This window comes from Muntiacus reevesi, chromosome 5, assembly GCF_963930625.1.
Source record: "Muntiacus reevesi chromosome 5, mMunRee1.1, whole genome shotgun sequence".
Classification (NCBI taxonomy): Eukaryota; Metazoa; Chordata; class Mammalia; order Artiodactyla; family Cervidae; genus Muntiacus; species Muntiacus reevesi.
The window spans coordinates 54643458-54664825 of NC_089253.1; the positions used below are offsets into that span (position 1 = coordinate 54643458).

General features: G+C 37.9%; 1 protein-coding gene across 1 annotated transcript in view; it reads right to left on the reverse strand.

Moving 5' to 3' along the window:
- Positions 1-401: 401 nt before the first annotated feature.
- Positions 402-21368, reverse strand: part of CFH (complement factor H) — a 115063-nt gene continuing 94096 nt past the window's right edge. The window contains exons 17-22 of the mRNA XM_065938312.1: positions 18791-19000; positions 17910-18083; positions 15946-16122; positions 14669-14842; positions 1974-2156; positions 402-1529 (exon numbers count right to left, since the gene is read on the reverse strand). Coding sequence (XP_065794384.1) covers positions 1333-1529; positions 1974-2156; positions 14669-14842; positions 15946-16122; positions 17910-18083; positions 18791-19000 — 1115 coding nt within the window. The 3' untranslated portion in view covers positions 402-1332. The remainder of the gene's footprint in view (positions 1530-1973; positions 2157-14668; positions 14843-15945; positions 16123-17909; positions 18084-18790; positions 19001-21368) is intronic.

The window sequence follows — 21368 nt, forward strand, 5'->3', positions numbered from 1 at the left end:
CACATAAAAACCACATTTCAGACTAGTGGTGAAGGTTTCTAAAACGCTCTGTACGAGCCAAATCAGGAAAAAGTTACTAGACCTGGAGATCATTACCAAATCGATCTCTAAAGCTCATGTTATATCACTTTGCATATTTCTTTTAGAAAATATTTTGTGGTTCAAAGTTGATATACATTAAAGACAGAAAAACTCAAGAATTCATCTAAGTAAAAAGAAGTTAAACACATTTTACACCTATTATCTGCGAATTCAACTCTAGCTATACTAAATATTTTCATACTTTTCTTGCCAATATTTTTCAATAAAAAATTATTCAGTATTTAAAGCAGAGTGTCTTTATGTGTGTGTGTTTATATTTAATGTTGAATTTTTTAATCACTTATATGCCATGTTATAGTAGTTATGCTATGTGATTCTCATTGTTCTTTATTTGAATTACTGTGTGTACTTTGATAACCATCTTATAAAATAATATGCGATCCACCAGTCCAGCATAAAGGAAATCTGTCCTGAATGTTCACTGGGAGGACTGATGCTGAAGCTGAAACTCTAACATATTGGCCACCTGATGTGAAGAACTGACTCATTTGAAAAGACCCTGATGCTGGGAACATTTGAAGGAGGAAGAGAAGGGGATGACAGAGCATGAGATGGTTGGATAGCATCACTGACTCAATGGACATGAGTCTGAGTAAGCTCCAGGAGTTGCTGATGGATAGGGAGGCCTGATGTGCTGCCGTCCATGGGATCACAGAGAGTCAGACACGACGGAGTGACTGAACTGAACTGAAAATATTATGTATTTCATCATTTTTGGTTTATTCACTTATTGATAGATGAGCAAAGGTAAGATAAACTACTGATATTTAATTACTGACAGAAGTATGACATAGTTTGCTTTTATATGTTTGTTAAGTGATATTATCAATATTTTGAATTTTTCCATTTCTTTCCACACTCTTTTCCCCATGTATTCTAAAACAGGGTTTCAGAAAGCCTCAGAAGTATTGGAGAAAGCTTTAAGAAAGTTAGGAAACTGACGGATGGAAGCAGGCATGAAAGTGATTGAATCTAATGCCTTGCTATAAATGTCTCAAGAACAGGACACATAACATTTTGATTTGCCAAGTTTAATGAGGTACTTTTAAGAAGTGAGTCATTGGTTTCCCATCTCTCAATTGCATTGTCCCCATAATAATTAACACAAATCTGACTTATGATTCAAGATGAGTTAAAATATACTTGATAAAATAAACAGAACTGAATTAACAAGGAGAAATCTGAATACATGTACATATGCCAATTTCACAAACGCATTTAGCCAATGACTTATCTACAGCTAGGATACACCACCTTTCCTTCCTGACAAGTTGTTCGAAATGTATGATCTGGTGTCGCTGGACGATAACCACGTTGACACGTAAATTCAATACTATCTTCTGTTTTAGAGTAAAGTTTTTTATCGTCTTTCCATTTTAACTGTATGTGATGTTTTCTCATTGTTTCTTCTGAAATTACACATGCCTCTAAAGTTAAAGAAAATAAACATGAACCTTTGAGTAACATGCAAATATTTTCTAGAGAATTTCAGGGTTTCAAGAAGTTTGGTTCAAAACTTCTTCCTCAAGCCTTTGCCAAACCAATACAATGAAAATGTATAATGTAGGTATCATGATAGTAACAGAATTAATGTTATAAGAATGTGATACTTTGTTTAGTGTAATCATTAAATGTTATAATGAAAGATGCATAATGTCAGTTGTCATATGAAGAGCTTTCATAAAGGAGCCATTGTTGCTCGAACATGAAATTTTCTAACTTTATTTCTATATACAGATATTAATACTTGATGGTCAAGCATGTAACAGAATGGTTGTTATTTAATCCAGAAAAACTCTATTATAAACAGTTAAACATCATGCTGAGTATAAGCATTATCCCAGGATTCAAGAGAAGTTTAAAGCATTTACCTAAGCATTTTGGTGGTTCTGACCACTCTCCACTCCGACATATTACGTTTCTGTTTCCCCGAAGTTCATAGTAGGCCTGACACCGGTACTCAACAATCATTCCTGAAGGATATACTGATTGCAGGAGTGAAGTAATGTCTCCATTGTCTATTGGTGGAGGAGGCCCACATTTTCCTTGAGGGTCTAAAAAATAATGGTGTTTGCTTTATTCAAAGACCACCCCTACAGTTTTAAAGGAATAAAACAAAAATGCAGCCAAATATTTCATATCAAAACTTATGATTTCTGATGACAAAAATGATTTATAGAAGGAATTTTAATCAGTTAATCAGAAATACACATTTTTAAGACCTTATTTTACCACCATGGAAGTACATATAGTACTTTAACAAATATGTCTGCTTTTCAGTGTCTTGATGTTCAAACATGTTTTCTTTCAGAATATATGCTGTAAAGATGGATAGTTAAGATAAAAGAAAATTACCTTTTTATACAACATGCCACAGTGTCTGTGAAAGGAAATTTTGCCTTCCATTTCTGGACAGGATGAGGTAAAAACATTTGTGTTTAGACTGTCTGCTAAGTTTTCCTATTGCCAATTAAACGTCTTGACCATATTATAAAAGCCAACACAGGAGACTGTGAAATAAGGAGTAAGTCAATCTGCTTAGGGACATTGGGATTCAAAGAGTTACAATGATGAGAGTCCTTGGGGTTTTCATTTTGCCTTCTATGAATCCTGAATAGGTCCCTGAGACTGCAACCAAGAAATAATACAAGATCAGAAAGATAAAAAGTCTCATGAAGCAGTTGATCTCTTCAAGAAAAGGCCCAGAAAATAGTAGCCTAGCAAGACACAAACAGTTCTCACAATACTGACTTAGTCTAGAAATACACCTTGTGTGCACCAGAACCCAGAGATGCCACAGAGACTAAGCCAGATCACTGTCTAAGTATCTCCTGCAGAAGTATGTGTCAGCAGTGGACTGCCACAGGGACAGGAAATCTGGGTGCAGTAGACCTGGGTTTGGCATAAGCCTTCTTGGAGGAGGTGGCAATTAACTTCACCATAGAGCTGCCAGAAATTACAGAGGACTGTGGAAACAGACTCTCAGAGGGCACAAACAAAACCTTGTGCCCAACAGGACCCAGGAGAAAGAAGCAGAGATCCCACAAGAGACTGACCCAGACTTGTCTGTCAGTGTCCAAGAGTCTTCAGTAGAGGCATGGGCTGGGGGTGGCCTGCTGCAGGTTTGGGGGCACTGAGTGTAGCAGTGCATGCATAAGACCTTTTGAAGGAGGTCGCCATTATCTTCCTTATCTCCACCATATTTGGCCACAGGTCAAAAAGAGTGAGGGAACACGGCCCCACCCATCAACAGAAAATTGGACTAAAGATTTACTGAGCATGGCCTTCCATCAGACCAAGACCCAGTTTCCCCCTAAGTCAGTCACTCCCAATAGGAAGCTCCCATAAGTCTCTTGTCCTTATCCATCACAGGGCAGATAGAATGAAAACCACAGCCACAGAAAACTAAGCAATCTGATCACATTGACCACAGCCTTGTATAACTCCGTGAATCACTGGACATGCTGTATAGGGCCACTCCAGACAGACAGGTCATGGTGGAGAGTTCTGACAAAAAGTGGTCCACCAGAGAAGGGAATGGCATAAATTACTTCAGCATTTTTGCCTTGAGAACCCCATGAACAGTATGAAAAGGCAAAAGAATAGGACACTGAAAGATGAACTCCACAGATCAGTAGGTGCCCAAAATGCCACGGGATATCAATGGAGAAATAATTCCTGAAAGAATGAAGAGATGGAGAAAAAGCGAAAACAACATCCAAATGTGGGTGTCACTGATGATGGAAGTAAATCTGATGCTGTAAAGAGCAATATTGCATAGGAACCTGGAATGTTAGGTCCCTGAATCAAGGCAAATTGGAAGTGGTCAAACAGGAGATGGCAGAGTGAACATCGGCATTTTAAAAATCAGCAAACTAAAATAGACTTGAATGGGTGAATTTAACTCAGATGACCAGCATATCTACTACTGTGAGCAAGAATCCATAAGAAGAAATGGAGTACCCATGATAATCAACAAAACAGACTGAAGTGCAATGCTTGGATGCAATCTCAAAAATAACAGAGGATTGTTATTCATTTCCAAGCCAAACTACTGACAAGCACAGTAATCCACATCTATGCCCTGAATAGTAATGCTGAAGAATCTGAAGTGGATTGGTTTTCTGAAGATATACAAGGACTTCTAGAACTAACATGCAAAAAGATGTCCTTTTCATTAGAGGGGACTGGAATGCGAAAGTGGGAAGTCAAGAGATACCTGGAGTAACAGGCAAATTTGGCGTTAGAGTACAAAATGAAGCAGAGCAAAGGGTAACAGAGTTTTTCCAGGAGAACACACTGCTCATAGCAAACACCCTCTTACAACAACACAAGTGAAAACTCTACACATGGACATCACCAGATGGTCAATACTGAAATCAGATTGATTATATTCTTTGCAGCCAAAGAAGGAGAAGCTGTCTACAGTCAGCAAAATCACAACTGGGAGCTGATTGTGGCTGAGATCATGAACTCCTTGTTGCCAAATTCATACTTAAATTGAAGAAAGATATGAAAACCACTAGACCATTCAGGCATGACCTAAATCAAATCCCTTAGGATTAGAGTGGAAGACACAAATAGGTTCAAGGGATTAGATCTGATTAATTATGGACAGTGGTTCCTGACTTTGTAGAGGAGGAAGGGATCAAAATCATTCCAAATAAAAAGAAATGTAAAAAGGCAAACTGGTTGCCTCAGGAGGCCTTACAAAGTGCTGAGAAAAGAAGAGACACTAAAGGCAAAAGAGAAAAGGAAAGGTAAAACCATTTGAATGCAGACTTCCAAACTAGCAAGGAGAGATAAGAAAACCATCCTCAGCGATAAGTGCAAAGAAATAGAGGAAAACAATAGAATCGGAAAGACTAGAGATCTCTTCAAGAAAATTAGAGATACCAAGGACATTTCATGCAATGATGGTCACTACAAAGCACAAAAATTTTATGGATCTAACAGAAGTAGGAGATATTAAGAAGAGGTGGCAAGAATACACAGAACTATACAGAAAGGATCTTCATGGCCCAGATAACCACAAAGCTGTGATCACTCATCTAGAGCCAGACATCCTAGAATACAAAGTCAAGTAGGCCTTAGGAAGCATCACTGTGAAAAAAGCTAGTGGAGGTGATGGTATTCCAGTTGAACTATTTCAAATCCTAAAAGATGATGCTCTAGTGCTGTACTCAATATGCCAGCAAATTCAGCAGTGACCACAGGTCTGCAAAATGTCAGTTTTCATTCCAATCCCAAAGAATTTCTAACTACTCTACAATTGAATTCATCTAACACGCTAGCATGTGAAGAGTTGACTCACTGGAAAAGACCCTGACGCTGGGAGGGATTCGGGGTAGGAGGAGAAGGGACGACAGAGGATGAGATGGCTGGATAGCATCACTGACTTGATGGACATGAGTTCTGAGTAAACTTGGCGAGTTGGTGATGGACAGGGAGGTCTGGCATGCTGTGATTCATGGGGTCGCAAAGAGTCGGACACGACTGAGCACTGAACTGAACTGAACTGAACTGAACTGAACACACTAGTCAAGTAATGCTCAAACTTTGCCAAGTTAGACTTCAACAGCACATGACCCATGAAATTCCTGATGTTCAAGTTGGATTTAGAAAAGGCAGAGGAACCAGAGATTAAATTGCCAACATCTGACAGATCATCAAAATGGAAGAGAGTTCCACACACACACAAAAAATCCACTTCTGCTTTATTGACTACACCAAAGCCTTTGACTGTGTGGATCACAACACACTGGAAATTAAATAGACGGTAACACCTGACCTGCTCCTGAGAAATCTGCATGCAGGTCAAGAAGCCACAGTTAGAATCAGACATGGAAGAACAAACTGGTTCCAAATCAGGAAAGGAATACAGCAAGGCTGTATAGTGTCAACTGCTTACTTAACTTATATGCAGAGTACATTGTGCAAAACTCCAAGCTGGATGAAACACAAGCTGGAATCAATACTGTCAGGAGAAATATCAAGAACCTCAGATATGCAGATGACACCACCTTTATGGCAGAAAGTGAAGAAGAACTAAAGAGTCTCCTGACGAAAGTGAAAGAGGAGGGTGAAAAATTTAGCTTAAAAGTCAACATTCAGAGAACTAAGGTCATGGCATCCGGTCCCATCACTTCATAGCAAATAGATGGGGAAACAATGGAAACAGTGACAGACTTTTTATTTTGGGGGCTCAAAAATCACTACAGATGGTGACTGCAGCCATGTAATTAAAAGACATTTGCCCCTTGGAAAAAATTTATGACCTACCTAGCACATTAAAAAGCAGAGAGATTACTTTGCAAACAAAATTCCATATAGTGAAAGTTATGATTTTTCCAGTCATCATGTATGAATGTGAGAGCTGAACTATAAAGAAAGCTGAGCACTGAAAAATTGATGCTTTTGAATTGTGTTGTTGGAGAAGACTCTTGAGAGTGCCTTGGAATGCAAGGAGATCGGACCGGTCAATCCTAAAGGAAATCAGTCCTCAAAATTCATTGGAAGGACTGATGATGAAGCTGAAGCTCCAATACTTTGGCCACCGGATGAAAATACCTGACTCTTTGGAGAAAACCCTGATGCTGGGAAAGATGGAAGGTGGAAGGAAAAGGTGAATACAGAGGGTGAGATGGAAGGATGGCATCACCAACTTGATGGACATGAGTTTAGCTAAGCTCTGGGAGTTGGTGATGGATGGGGATTGATTCCTGGTGTGCTGCAGTCCATGCGGTTGCAAAGAGTCAGACACAACTGAGCGACCGAACTGCACTGATTTAGTCTAGAAACACATGATGGCAGAAACCTCAGACCAACCTTTCCACACCTTGATCTACAGGGTCCAAGTAAGCAGCCCACATTTCCACCCACATAATGAGTGAAGAAGAAATCTTGGCCCTTTCTCCTGGTGTCAGAGGAGGCCAGGTGGGAACCTTGGACTTGCACCCTACATGGCAGTAATGGAGGCCTGATTAATGCAGGAGTCCACTGACATCCTTAGTCTCAAGACATAAAAGCTCAAGTGTCTGAAAAGAGTTGAAAATCATTTATCAGACCAAAGACCAGGTAAACCTCAAAAGAGAAAAAGCAATCAACAGGAGACTACACTAAGATGACACAGATACTGAAATTATTGGATGGTGGCTTTTAAAAATCAAGTCCAATTGATAGAACTAGAAAATAGATTATTAGAAAACCACATGGCTCAACAATATATTGCATATGGCAGAAGGATCAATAAGCTTAAATATTAACTAACTTTGAAAATAGACTGAAAAGAAAATGGACATGGCTTCAAGGACCTGTGGGAAGATAGCAAAGGACTGTTGAACATAAAGTTGAAAATAAAGAATAAGAGATAAAAAAAATAATGACTGAGTTCCCTGTGCCATATTTTCTGATGGCTTAAATGGAAAGGATATCCAAAACAACAGGTATATGTGCAGTTGATTCACTTTGATGTACAGTGAAACTAATTATATTGTAGAGGAAACATACTTCAAGATTATTTTTTTTAAATAATGGCTGATAATTTCTCAAATAGGCCATATGACTTAGTGACTAACCAAAAACAACAACTACATATTAAAACTGCTCAATGAATTCCAAATGGAATGAAGCCAAAGAACTTAATGTCAAGATACATCATGGTCAGTTCCTGTTGTGTTGTTCAGTTGCTCAACTGTTTCTGACTCTGCAACCCCATGGATTGTAGCAAGACAGGCTTCCCTGCCCTTCATTAACTCCGGGAATTTGCTCAAAGTCACGTCCATTCTGTCGATCATGCCATCCAACCATCTCATCCTCTGATGTACCTTCTCCTCCTGCCCGTAAACTTTTCCAACATCAGGGTCTTTTCCAATGAGTCAGCTCTTCTCATCAGGTGGCCAAAATGCTGGAGCTTCAGCTTCAACATCAGTCCTTCCAATGAATAATCAGGACTGATTTCTTTTAGGATTGACCTGCTTGATCTCCTTGCAGACTAAGGGACTCTCAAGAGTCTTCTCCAGCACCACAGTTCAAAATATCAGTCCAGGTTGGATGCATGAGACAAATGCTCAGGGCTGGTGCATTGGGATGACCCAGAGGGATGGGATAGGGAGGGAGGTGTGAGGGGTTTTCAGGATGGGGAACACATGTAAATCCATGGCTGATTCATGTCAATGTATGGCAAAAACCACTACAATATTGTAAAGTAATTAGACTCCAAAATCATTGGAACGACTGAGGCTGAGGCTGAAACTCTAGTACTTTGCAGGAGGAGAAGGGAACGACAGAGGGTGAGATGGCTGGATAGCATCACTGACTCAATGGACATGAGTTTTGAGTAAACTGTGGGAGCTGGTGATGGACAGGGAGGCCTGGCAAGCTGCGATTCATGGGGTTGCAAAGAGTCAGACATGACTGAGCGACTGAACTGAACTGAACTGAATAAAAAAATCAATTCTTTGGTACTTAGCCTTCTTTGTGGTCAAACATTCACATCCATACATGACTGCTTGAAAAACCATAACTTTGACAATATGAACCTTTGTTGGTAAAGTGATGTCTCTGCTCCTTAACATACTGTCAATGTTTTCATAGCTTTTCTTCCAAGGAGCAAGTGCCTTTTAATTTCATGGCTGCAGTCACCATCCACAGTGATTGTGAAGTCGAAAAGAATGAAGTCTGTCACTGTTTCATTTTTTCCCCACATTTGCCATGCAGGGGTGGAACCCGATACCATGAACTTCATTTTTTGAATGTGGTTTTAAGCTAGCTTTCTCAATCTCCTCTTTCACCATTATCAAGAGGCTGTTTAGTTCCTCTTTACCTTCTGCCATTAGTGTCATGTCATCTGTGTATCTGAGGTTATTGGTATTTTTCCTGGCAATCTTGATTATAGCTTGTGCTTCCTCCAGTCTGATATTTGTATGATGTTAAACTAGCAGGGTGACAATATACAACCTTGACATACTCCTTTCCCAATATGGAACCAGGTTGTTGTTCCATTCTGGTTCTAACTGTTGCTTCCTGACCTGCATACAGGTTTCTCAGGAGGCAGGTAAGGTGGTCAAGTATTCCCATCTCTGTAAGAATTTTCCACAGTTTGTTGTGATCCACACAGTCGAAGATTTTAGCATAGTCAATGAAGCAGAGTGTTTCTGCAATTCCTTTGCTTTTTCTATGATCCAACGGATGTTGTCAATTTAATCTCTAGTTCTGCTGTCTTTCTAAATTTAGCTTGGTCATCTCAAAGTTCTCAGTTCACATGTTGTTGACATTTAGTTTGAAGGACTTTGCCGACATGTGAAATGAGCCCAGTTGTGTTGTGGTAGTATGAACATTCTTTGGCATTGCCCTTCTAGAGACTGGGATAAAAACTGACCTTTTCCAGTCCTATAGCCACTGCTGAGTTTTCCAAATTTGCTGGCATATTAAGTGCAGTGCTTTCACAGCATCATCTTTTAGGATTTGAAATAGCTCAGCTGGAATCCCACCACCTCCACTAGCTTTGTTTGTAGTGATGTCCACTTGACTTCACACTCCAGGATTTCTGGCTCCAGGTGAGTGATCACATCATCGTGATTATCTGGGTCATTAAGTCCTTTTCTGTACAGTTCTTCTGTATATTCTTGCCACCTCTTCTTAATATCTTCTGCTTCTCTTAGGGCCATACCATTTCTGTCCTTTACTCTGTCCATCATTACATGAAATGCTCCCTTGCTGTCTCTAATTTTCTTGAAGACATTTCTAGTCTTCCCCATTTTATTGCTTTCCTCTAGTTTTTTTTTTTTTTTTTTTTTTTTTTTCTTTTTTTTTGCATTGCTCACTTAACAAGGCTTTATCTCTCCTTGCTATTCTTTGGAATTCTGCATTCAGATGGGTATATTTTCCCTTTTGTCCTTTCCGTTTTGCTTCTCTTCTTTTCTCACCTCTTTGTAAGGCCTTCTCAGAAAGCCATTTTACATTGTTGCATTTGTGCTTCTTGGGGATGGTTTTGCTCACTGCCTCCAGTACAAAGTTACAAACCTGCATCCATAGTTCTTCAGGCACTCTCTCAGACCTAATCCCTTGAATCTTTTTAACCCTTCCACTATATAATCATAAAGGACCTGAATGGCCTAGTGGTTTTCCCTGCTTTCTTCAACTCAAGTCTGAATTTCACAATAAGGACCTCATGATCTGAGCCACAGTCAGCTTCCAGTCGTGGTTTTGCCAACCGTATAGAGCTTCTCTATCTTTGGCTGCAAAAAATATAGTCATTCTGATTTTGGTACTGACCATCTCATGAGGTCCATGTGTAGAATTGTCTCTTGTGTTTTTGAAGATGGTGTTCATTATGACCCATGTCTTCTCTCATCAAAACTCTTTTAGCCTTTCCCCTGTCTCATTTTGTACTCCAAGGCCAAACTTGCATGTTACTCCAGGTATCTCTTGACTCCTACATTTGCATTCCAGCCCCCTATATGAAAGGGAGAATTTTTTGTTGTTGTTTTGATGTTTTAGTCTAGAATGTAATGCAAGCCTTCATAGAACCAGTCAACTTCATATAGTTTGACATTAGTGGGTGGGGCATAGACTTGGATTACTGTGATTTTAAGTGACATGCCTTGAGAATGAATGGCGATAATTTTGTTGTTTTTGAGAATGCACCCAACTACTGCATTTCAGACTCTTTTTTTGGCTGTGAGGGCTACTCCATTTCTCCTAAGGAATTCTTGCCCGTAGTAGTAGATATAATGGTCATCTGAATTAAATTCACCCATTCCTGTCCATTTCAATTCACTGATTCCTAAGCCTTGATGTCATAATAAGAACCTTTTTTTTTTTTTAAATGTCTAGAGCTTTGTAGTATAGTCTGAAGTCAGGTAGTGTCATTCCTCCAGCTCCATTTTTCTTTCTCAAGACTGCTTTGTATATTTTTGGTCTTTTGTGTCTCCATTCAACTTTTAAGGGTTTTTTTCTAGTTCTGTGAAAAAATGCCATTGGTAATTACATACAGATTGCACTGAATCTGTAGGTTGCTTTGGGTAGTACAGTCATTTTGACAATATTGATTTTTCTAATCGAAGATAATGGTATATCCTTCCATCTGTTTTTGTATTCAATTTCTTTCATTAGTGTACTACAGTTTTCAGATTATAGATTTTCTGTCTCCTTAGGTTTATTCCTAGGTATTTGATTCCTCTCCAAAGAAGACATGTAGATGGCCAAGACACCCATGAAAAGATGTTCATATCACTAATTATTAGAGAGATTCAAATCAAAACTAGAGCATGATATCCCTTAACATGAGTCAAAAGATCTATCATCAAAAAATCCACAAACAATATACTGCCGAGTATGTGGAAAGAAGGTAACCCTCCTACACTGTTAGTTGATACAGCCACTATGGAGAACAGTGTTTATGCTCCTTTGAAAACTAAAAAAACTAATATATGACCCTGGAATCTTGCCCCTGGGCATGGATGCGGTGAAAAACTTGGTCTAAGAGGAAACACACACCCTAATGTTCATTGCAGCACTGTTTACAATAGCTATGATATGGAATCAACCTAAATGTCCAACAACAGAGAAAAGGATCAAGAAGATGTAGTACATATATACAATGGAATATTACTCATCCATTAAAAGAATGAAATAATGTCATTTGCAAAAATATGGATGGACCTAGAGAGTGTTATACTGAGTGAAGTTAGTCAGACAGACAAGGAGAAAAAATGTTAAGACATCCCCATATGTAGAACCTTAAAAGAAATTTTGCAAACAAACTTATTTATGGAATAGAAACAGACTCACAGACTTAGAGAAGGAATTCATGGTTGCCAGAGAAAATGATGGGAGAAGACATAGTTAGGGAATTTGGGTGGACATGAAAACACTGCTATTTTTATTACTCAGCCATTAAAAAAAAATTCATTGAATCAGTTCTAATGAGATGGATGAAACTGGAGCCCATTATACAGAGTGAAGTAAGCCAGAAAGATAAAGAACATTACAGTATACTAACGCATATATATGGAATTTAGAAAGATGGTAACGATAACCCTATATGCAAAACAGAAAAAGAGACACAGATGTACAGAACAGACTTTTGGACTCTGTGGGAGAAGGTGAGGGTGGGATGTTCTGAGAGAACAGCATTGAAATAAGTATACTATCAAGGGTGAAACAGATCACCAGCCCAGGTTGGATGCATGAGACAAGTGCTCAGGGCTGGTGCACTGGGAAGACCTAGAGGGATGGGATGGGAAGGGAGGCGGGAGGGAGGATCCGGATGGGGAACACATGTAAATCCATGGCCGATTTCTGTCAAGGTATGGCAAAAATCACTACAATATTGGAATAATTACCCTCCAACTAATAAAAATAAATGAAAAAAAAATAAATTAATAATAAAGTGGATGACCAATAAGGACCTACTGTATAGCACAGGGAGCTCTGTGGAGTGTAATGTGGCAGATTTGATAGGAAGGGAGTTTGAGGGAGAATGGTCACATGCATATGTGTGGCTGAGTCCCTTCTCTGTGTACCTGAAGTTAGCACAACAGTGTTAATCAGCTATACCCCAATACTAAATAAAAAGTTAAAAAAGGTGCAGCATAATCAAATTCCTGAAACTTACAGAAAAAAATCTCATAAGCAGTTTGATAGATATGCAATACTTATTTGAGAATAAATATTATGCAATATGTATTTGGAAAAAAGGATTCAAGCATCTGTGGAAATTTCATTGATGACCACAGAGCCGGGAAGAAATGAGAACATTTTTCCAAAACTGGATGAAAATAATTGTCAACTCCAAATCCTATATCTTGTAAACTATTCTTTAGAATTAAAGGGAGAAAGAAAGAATTTCCCGGACAAAGCAAAACTGAGAGAATTTGTCTCCATCAGAACTATACTTAAGAACTTTCCAAAAGAAAGCAAAATAGAAAAAGAATTGAGACTTTAGAATGGAGGTTTTTTTAAAAAAATAATAAATAAGGGTAAATATAATAAGAGTATGATTTCCCTGTTGATTTTATTATAGTTGTGCAAAATTGTCATCTGATATGGTGCTCAATGTATATAGAGAGTACTAGAGACATTTATGTTAAAAATGTGGGGAGAACCAGTAAATCTCAATGGAAGTAAGCATTCCACATTTCATCTGAGGTGGTAAAATATCAGCAACAGTAGGGAGTGGTAAACTACCTATGTGTGTATCTTAATACCTAGAGAAATTAGGAAAACAATGCAAAGACATATCCTCAAAAACAATGAAGCTCCAAGTTAAATTGTTTTATAATGTTCAAAAATCCACAAGGAAGACAAGAAAGGAAAAACGGTGAGAAATATAGGAAACACACACAAAACAAATAAGCAAGTGGCAGAATGTCCCTAATAGTTAATAAGTCACTCGAAATATAAATGGCCCTAAATACATCAATTAAAAACCTGAAAAGGGCAGAGTAGACACCTAAACAAGACTCACCTGTATGTTGTCTAAAAAATAGTCCCTTCAAACATGAAAACATATTCAAGTGGAGATTTCAAAAATTACACACCAGGCAAAAGTTTACTTGAAATATTAGAAGTGGCTAATGTACTTCTTGGTTTGGATTCCCATCCTGTCTGATCTTAAACACTGAAGTGTCCAAGTAGGAAATTTCAGACTATTTTTTGTGAACACTAATTTCCTGAATGAGTTCAGCTAGTTATTGTTCACTTGCCAAGTCGTGTCTAACACTTTGCAACCCCATGGACTGCTCATGCCAGGTTTCCGGGTCCCTGACCTCTCCCGGAGCTGCCCAAGTTCATGTCCATTGAATCAGTGACGTCACCCAAACATCTCATCCTCTGTCACCCTCTTCTTTGTCTGCCTTCAACCTTTCCCAGTTTCAGGTCTTTTTCAATGAATCAGCTGTTCACATCAAGCTTAACTAGGAGGATTTTGAACATAACCTTACTAGCATGGGAGATATAATTGCAATGAAACAGCATGCAATTATCTGCTGATATGAACATTTTTAAGTACTGCCCTTCTTGGGAATTGGAATGAGGATTGACCACTCCTGTGACCACTGCTGGGTTTCCCAAATTTGCTGACCTTAATGAGTGTAGCACTTTTGTAGCATCATCCTGTAGGATTTTAAATAGCTCTGCTGGAACTCAGCTAGTAACCTACCTTTAAGTATCATCCATAGGTATAGCTGCCCACATCTATGTCAGATTTTGTGATCAGGACCCAGCTGCTTATTCCATGTCTCAAAGTGGAATTTCTTGGGCTGTTAAATGTAATTATGGTATCTTTTACACACTTATTCTTCACAAAACAACTGACTATCTTAATGTTTAAGACAGGAAATGTCCCATGATTCCAACTGCTCAAATCTGGTCAACACTGCCATACAATAAACATGTTAGAGTACATATTCAGACCACAAAAGAACGGGATTTTCAACACCATTTTTTTTTTTTGCAACTAAAAATGATTTCAGAAAAGCTACTTCACCCTAATTTTGTATCAGTATATTTTGTTCTTAATATATTCTCTAATTGGGTGGACAGGGTGAGTAAAATACTCTACCTTTGCACTGAGGTGGTTTTGTCCAAGTTCCATTTAAACATACGACATCTATCTCCCCAAAGAGGTCATAATTCCCAATGCATTCGTAACGTGCCTTCTCACCACTTTGATATCTAGACTTCTGATTTTGTATAACAGCATTTTCCACTTGAGGTGGATTCACACAGGAAACATCTGAATAGAAAGGTAAAAAAGTATCTCTAATATAATGATCATCATGAACAGCAAGGAGGAAACAGAATGTCAAATATACTCCATAGTCGTTCGATTATGAATTATCGAATCGTTCATTATGAATCGAAACATTATCGAATCATTATGAATCGTTCGATTCAACTGTTAATCTGTCATGAAAGACCGCTAATTTTCATTAGTTTATATGGAAGGTTAAGGGAAAGGAAATAAAGCAATATTTTCCAGCATGAATTACACTTCTGTATCTTAAATCTCTCCTCTATACTTCACTAGAAAAGTGATACACAATTTTTAGACCACTGGGAAAAAAAGAGTTTTCCTAGAAATCTCTTTTTGAGGTTAGTAAAATAAAATTATAAAGTATATAAATTCAAAATTAATTTATAAACCATAAGGAAAACAAAATATCATTTGATATCGAGATTTGATTTACATTCATCCTATTTATGAGGTAAAACTTAATGGCCTTTCAGAAAATAAACACAGTAGGTTTTTCTTTAGAGTCTTAATCAAGAATAAACACACTTTGAAGAATACTATAGTTGCAGGGAGAAGATGATTAATTAAGGATCTGAACAGAAGATCTGGAAAAAAATAGAAAAATAAAGTGTAAATTTACAAAACTATATGTTAATGATATTTGAGGCAAATGCTAAATGAACACCGTCAATGATGTTCATTCCTCAGTGTGATTCAGGGGATGCAGCAGCTCTAACTACAAGAGGCTGTAGCCATGGATCCTAAACAGAAATATACACAGAATTCCTTGGGAATCATCAAAACATTGTCAGAGTCGCAGCCCCAGAGGTTTAGATTCAACAAGTCCGAGTGAGCCTGTGAATCTGCTTCCACATCTAATAGTTTACAGAATGTGCTGAGAATGCTCTGCCAGGACTCTGCTTTGAGAACTATTGGGCTACAACACCAAATGCTGGGAACTCAAGTCCATGCCTCTTTATGTTCAGGCACAAACTGTTTTTGACCTGGCCTAAAAGTAATCTATGTCCATTTAATGATAGTGGAGGCAATTTTCTACATAATATTACTTCAGATATATAAATTTTAAAATTTTACCAAAGTACCTCTGCACGCTGGCCTTCCTATCCATTTGCTCTTCACACACTGTATAGTATTAGATCCATCCAACTGATAATATGGTAGACACTTAAAAGCCACTTGTTCTCCTGACCTATAGAAATCCTTCTCCTGATCTGTGAGTACAGCATCATCAAAGGTGGGCACGTTAACACAGTTTGTGCCTGAAAGAAGAAAGAATATGCATTTGTTTAGTACATCTTTAAAGATTCATAGCAACCACTGATTATATTCCAAAAAATAAATTGTTACATATCAAACCAACAAATATCAACAGCATTTCTCTTATACCTTGAGACAAATGTCAGAAATGTTGATTTAGTCACATTGACCGTCTCTATATTATCAAAAATGCAATGTGGGATGGTGACATTCTAAGAGGTAGAACTGCATACTTCTCAAATTTAAATTCTCTTCTCTCATGACAGCCCACCTAAAATATGAATGTTTCTATTTTTCCTTTTATCAAAATATGTTACCTTGAATTATGTTAAATGTCTTAGAAAATTGCATATTACAAAGAAATGATCGACAAATTAACAGCAAATTGAGTAGTTATAAGAGCAGAATTCAGCCATGGTACAGGAACAGAGACCAGAAATCTGTGATGTATATCAGAGGATGTTCAAACTGCACCCTAGATGATGTGAAACAGATAATTTAGTGTTATCAAATTGCCAACCTCCACTGGATCACCGAAAAAGCAAGGGAATTCCAGAAAAACATCTACTTCTGCTTCACTGACTATGCTAAAGCCCTTGATTGTGTGGATCACAACAAACTGTGGAAAATTCTTGAAGAGATGGGAATACCAGACCACCTTACCTTCCTCTTGAGAAAACTCTATGTTGATGCAGAAGTAACAGTTAGAGCCGTACATGGACAACTGACTGGCTCAAAATTGGAAAAAGAGTACTTCAAGGGTGTATATTGTCATCCTGCTTATTTAACTTATATGCAGAGTATATCATGCAAAATGCCTGGCTGGATGAAGCTCAAGCTGGCATCACGGTTGCCAGGAGAAATAGCAATAACCTCAGCTATGCCTCTGATGACACCACCTTAATGGCAGAAAGTAAAGAGGAACTAAAGGGCCTCTTGGTGAAGGTGGAAGAAGAGAATAAAAAAGCAAGCTTAAAACTCAACATTCAAAAAATGTAGATCACGGCATCTGGTTCCATCACTGCATGGTAAATAGATGGGGAAGAAATGGAAACAATGACAGACTTCATTTTCTTGGGCTCTAAAATCACTGTGGATGGTCACTGCAGCCATGAAATTAAAAGACGCTTGCTCCTTGGAAGAAAAGCTATGACAACCTCGACAGAATATTAAAAAAGCAGAGACATCACTTTGCCAACAAAGGTCCACCTATCCAAAGCTATGACTTTTCCAGTAGTCATGAACGATTTGAGAGTTGGATAGTAAAGAAGGTTGAGTGCCAAAGAATTGATACTTTCAAACTATGGTGCTGGAGAAGACCTAAAAGAAATTGATCCTGAATATTCATTGGAAGGATTGATGCTGAAGCTGAAGCTCCAATACTTTGTTCACCTGATATGAAGAGCCGACTTATGGGAAAGGACCCTGATGCTGGGAAAGACTGAGGGTGGGAGGAGAAGGGGACAGCAAACAATGAGACGGTTGAATGGCATCACCGATTCAATGGATGTGAGTTTAAGCAAACTCCAGGAGACAGTGAAGGACAAGGATGCCTGGCTTGCTATAGTCAGTGGGGTCGCAAAGAGTCAGAAACGACTGAATGACTGAACTGCAACAACAAATCAAACTTTTATTATTTCTAGCGTTACTAATTCTCTACCAGAATTCAGAACTTTTCATAGGTACCTTGTTAAATTCTAGAATTACTGCTTAGTTTCATATTTGTGTCATTTACACTTTGAATTAAAAGATATTTGTCAGCTTTAGAATAAAAGGATAAACACTATACTTATGCAATCTTGTGGACGAGACCATTTCCCTCCTAAACATCTCATAGATGCAGGTCCATCAGTTCCAAACCCTTCATCACAGTCGTAAGTAACTTCTTCTCCATATTGGTAACTGTCTTTCTTGTGAGATAAAACACCATTCAGAATATAAGGTGGATGTCCACAAGGAAGTCCTGGGAAGAAATGAAAGAATGATTTCATGTTTTGCTAACTTTGAAATTTAATTTGATGTACTGGTCAACATATTTGGTAATTTTACTTGAAAAATAATAAATGATTATACAGGAAAGTCCATGACATGAGAGGAAAGTCCATGACATGAGAGGGAAGTGCACAAATTTTTCCTAAAATCACCATTCTGGTGTGTGTTCAGTTGAGCAAGAACTTGAAACTGAAGTTACCAATATATGAAAGAAACCATCAGTGTTTCTCTAACCTATTATGAGTAATAAAAGAAAAGCACATTGAGACTCCACACATCATCTTAGAAAAAGTACTATATATTGTAAGAAATTAAGGACATTTTAGGGAAGACATAGGACATATTTTTCAAACTTGAATGTATAGGGATATAAATAGGTTTACTAATATGAATAGTAGGTTTTATTTTATTGCCCATCCAGTGTTAATACAAAATAATTGCCAGATTGAAAAGTGATCCTATATAGAAGAAATGAAATTATTAATAACAAAAATGATAAATTTTATGTCAAATTTGATTTAATGTACAAATTTTATTTTAATACATAATAACCTATAAATAGATAAATTACTTGATGTATTTAGAAATTGAAATGATCGAGTCTCATGGCTTTGATGACAATTGATTAGTTGAATGAACGGTACTGAAAATAGATTTTGGTTTGCCCAGTGTCCTCACCTACACACTGAGGTGGAGAGCTCCACTTTCCCATTTGGCATATTATCACATTATGTTCAGATATCTCAAAGCCTTCTTCACAAGTATAACTTAACTTCGTGCCGTGTGCATACAGCCTTTGTTCATGTATTTCTCTCCTTTCTTCTGCAGAACTAGATGAGCTAATGGTTCCATGGTCTATTTGAGGTGGTTGAGAACATCCAATTTTTTCTATATGAAGTACAGAGGTCAAAGAGTAAAGTACAAATATAATCTTTACATTAAAAATATTAATACAGTCAAATATTACTTTGGATTTTAAAATAAGAAAAAAGAAAAGAATACTGAGAACAAGTTAAAGGATTTAAAAACTGACAAACATTTGAAACTTCCAAGCTATTTGTCTCCATAAACACTATGCCACTACCACTTGTTCAATATGCCCCTTCATCCTTTTTAAAATGAATTTCTTATTGACATGTTGGATGTATAACAGTATGCTAGCTTCAAATGTGCTACAAAATGATTTTACTTTTACATACATTATAAAATGACTAGCAGTATGTCTGGTAACAATCATTCCTAACAAATTTATTACAATATTATTGACCATATTCTCTATGCTGTATAATACATCCCCCTGGCTTCTTTATTACATAACTGGAGTTTGTACTTGTAAATCCCCTGTATCTACTTTGCCAACCCCCTCCTCCTTTCTTGCAACAACTCACTACTTTTCTGTATCTGTATGAGTCTGTTTTCCTTTTATTTTGTTTTGTTTTTAGATTCCACAAATAAGTGAAATCACGTGGCATTTGTCTTTTTCTATCTGACCTCCATCTCTTAGAATAAATACATCCTAGACACATCCACGTTGTTGCAAATGGAAATGTTTCATATTTTATGGCTCGGTCATAGTTCATATCGCGTGTATATATAAAATATCTTCTTTATCTACTTCTATATCAATGGATTCTTTAGGTGGCTTCCAAACCTTGGTTATTGTGTGTAATGTTGCATGAGCATTGGAGTGCATATATCTGTTTAGATCAGTGTTTTTGGTTCCTGTGAATAAATACCCAGTAGTTGAATAGCTGATTCATATGGCAGTTCTATTTTTAATTTTTAAAGGAAATTCCACATTCATAGCAACTCTGCCAGTTTACAATCCCACCAACAGTGCACAAAGATTCCCTTTTCTCTACATCTTTGACAACACTTGATGTTGCCCTTTTCATGACAGCCATGATGGCAGGTGTGAAGGGACACCACACTATGGTTGCAATATGTTTTTCCTGGACACAGTAGTGTTGGCTGCAAGTTTTTTTTCCTTTCATGGGTTTGTATATGTTGTGCCAGTCCCTTGTGACCAAAAACAGATTCTTCAGAAGCTGTTGATACTTGTAAGGGTCTCCTTGTAGGTAACTACTGCCTTTTCTCTTGAAGGAGAAGAGGGTGACAGAGGATGACATGGTTGGGTGGCATCACTGAATCAATGGAAAACTCTGGAATGGAAAATTCAGTGGGCAAACTCTGGGAGATTGTGAGAGACAGGGAAGCCTGGCCTGTTGCAGTCCATGGGGTCACAAAGTATTGGACATGACTTGTCAACAGAACAACAACATTTTTAAAATTAATTTTTCATTTTAATTGGAGGCTAATTACTTTACAATATTGTGGTGGTTTTTGCCATACATTGACATGGATCAGCCACGGGTGTACATGTGTCCCCAATCCCGAACCCCCCCCCAACCACCCCCCCCCATTCCCATCCCTCCGGATTGTCTCTGTGCACCAGCTTTGAGTGCCCTGCTTTATGCATCGAACTTGGACTGATGATCTACTTCACATATGGTAATATACATGTTTCATTGCTATTCTCTCAAATCATCCCCCCTCGCCTTGTCCCACAGAGTCCAAAAGTCTGTTCTTATATCTGTGTCTCTTTTGCTGTCTCGCCTATAGGTTGTCGTGACCATTTTTCTAAATTCCATATATATGCATTAATATACTGTATTGGTGTTTTTCTTTCTGACTTACACCACTCTGTATAATAGGCTCCAGTTTCACACACCTCATTAGAACTGATTGAAATGCAATCTTTTTAATAGCTGAGTAATATTCCATTGTGCATATGTACCACAACTTTCTTATCCATTTGTCTGCTAATGGACATCTAGGTTGGTTCCATGTCTCAGCTATTGTAAACAGTGCTACGGTGAACTTTGGGGTACACGTGTCTCTTTCATTTCTGTTTTCTTCAATGGTATGCCCAGTGGTGGGATTGCTGGGTCATATGGCAGATCTTTTTTCAGTTTTTTTTTAAGGAATCTCCACACTATTCTCCATAGTGGTTGTAGTAGTTTGCATTCCCACAAATAGTGTAAGAGGGTTCCCTTTTCTCCACACCTTCTCCTGCATTAGACTTTTAGATAGCAGCCATTCTGCCCAGCATGAAATGGTACTTCACGGTGGTTTTGATTTGCATTTCTCTGACAATGAGTGATGCTGAGCATTTTTTCATGTGTTTGTTAGCCATGTGTATGTCGTCTTTGGATAAACGTCTGTTTAATGCTTTGGCCCATTTTTGGATTGGGTC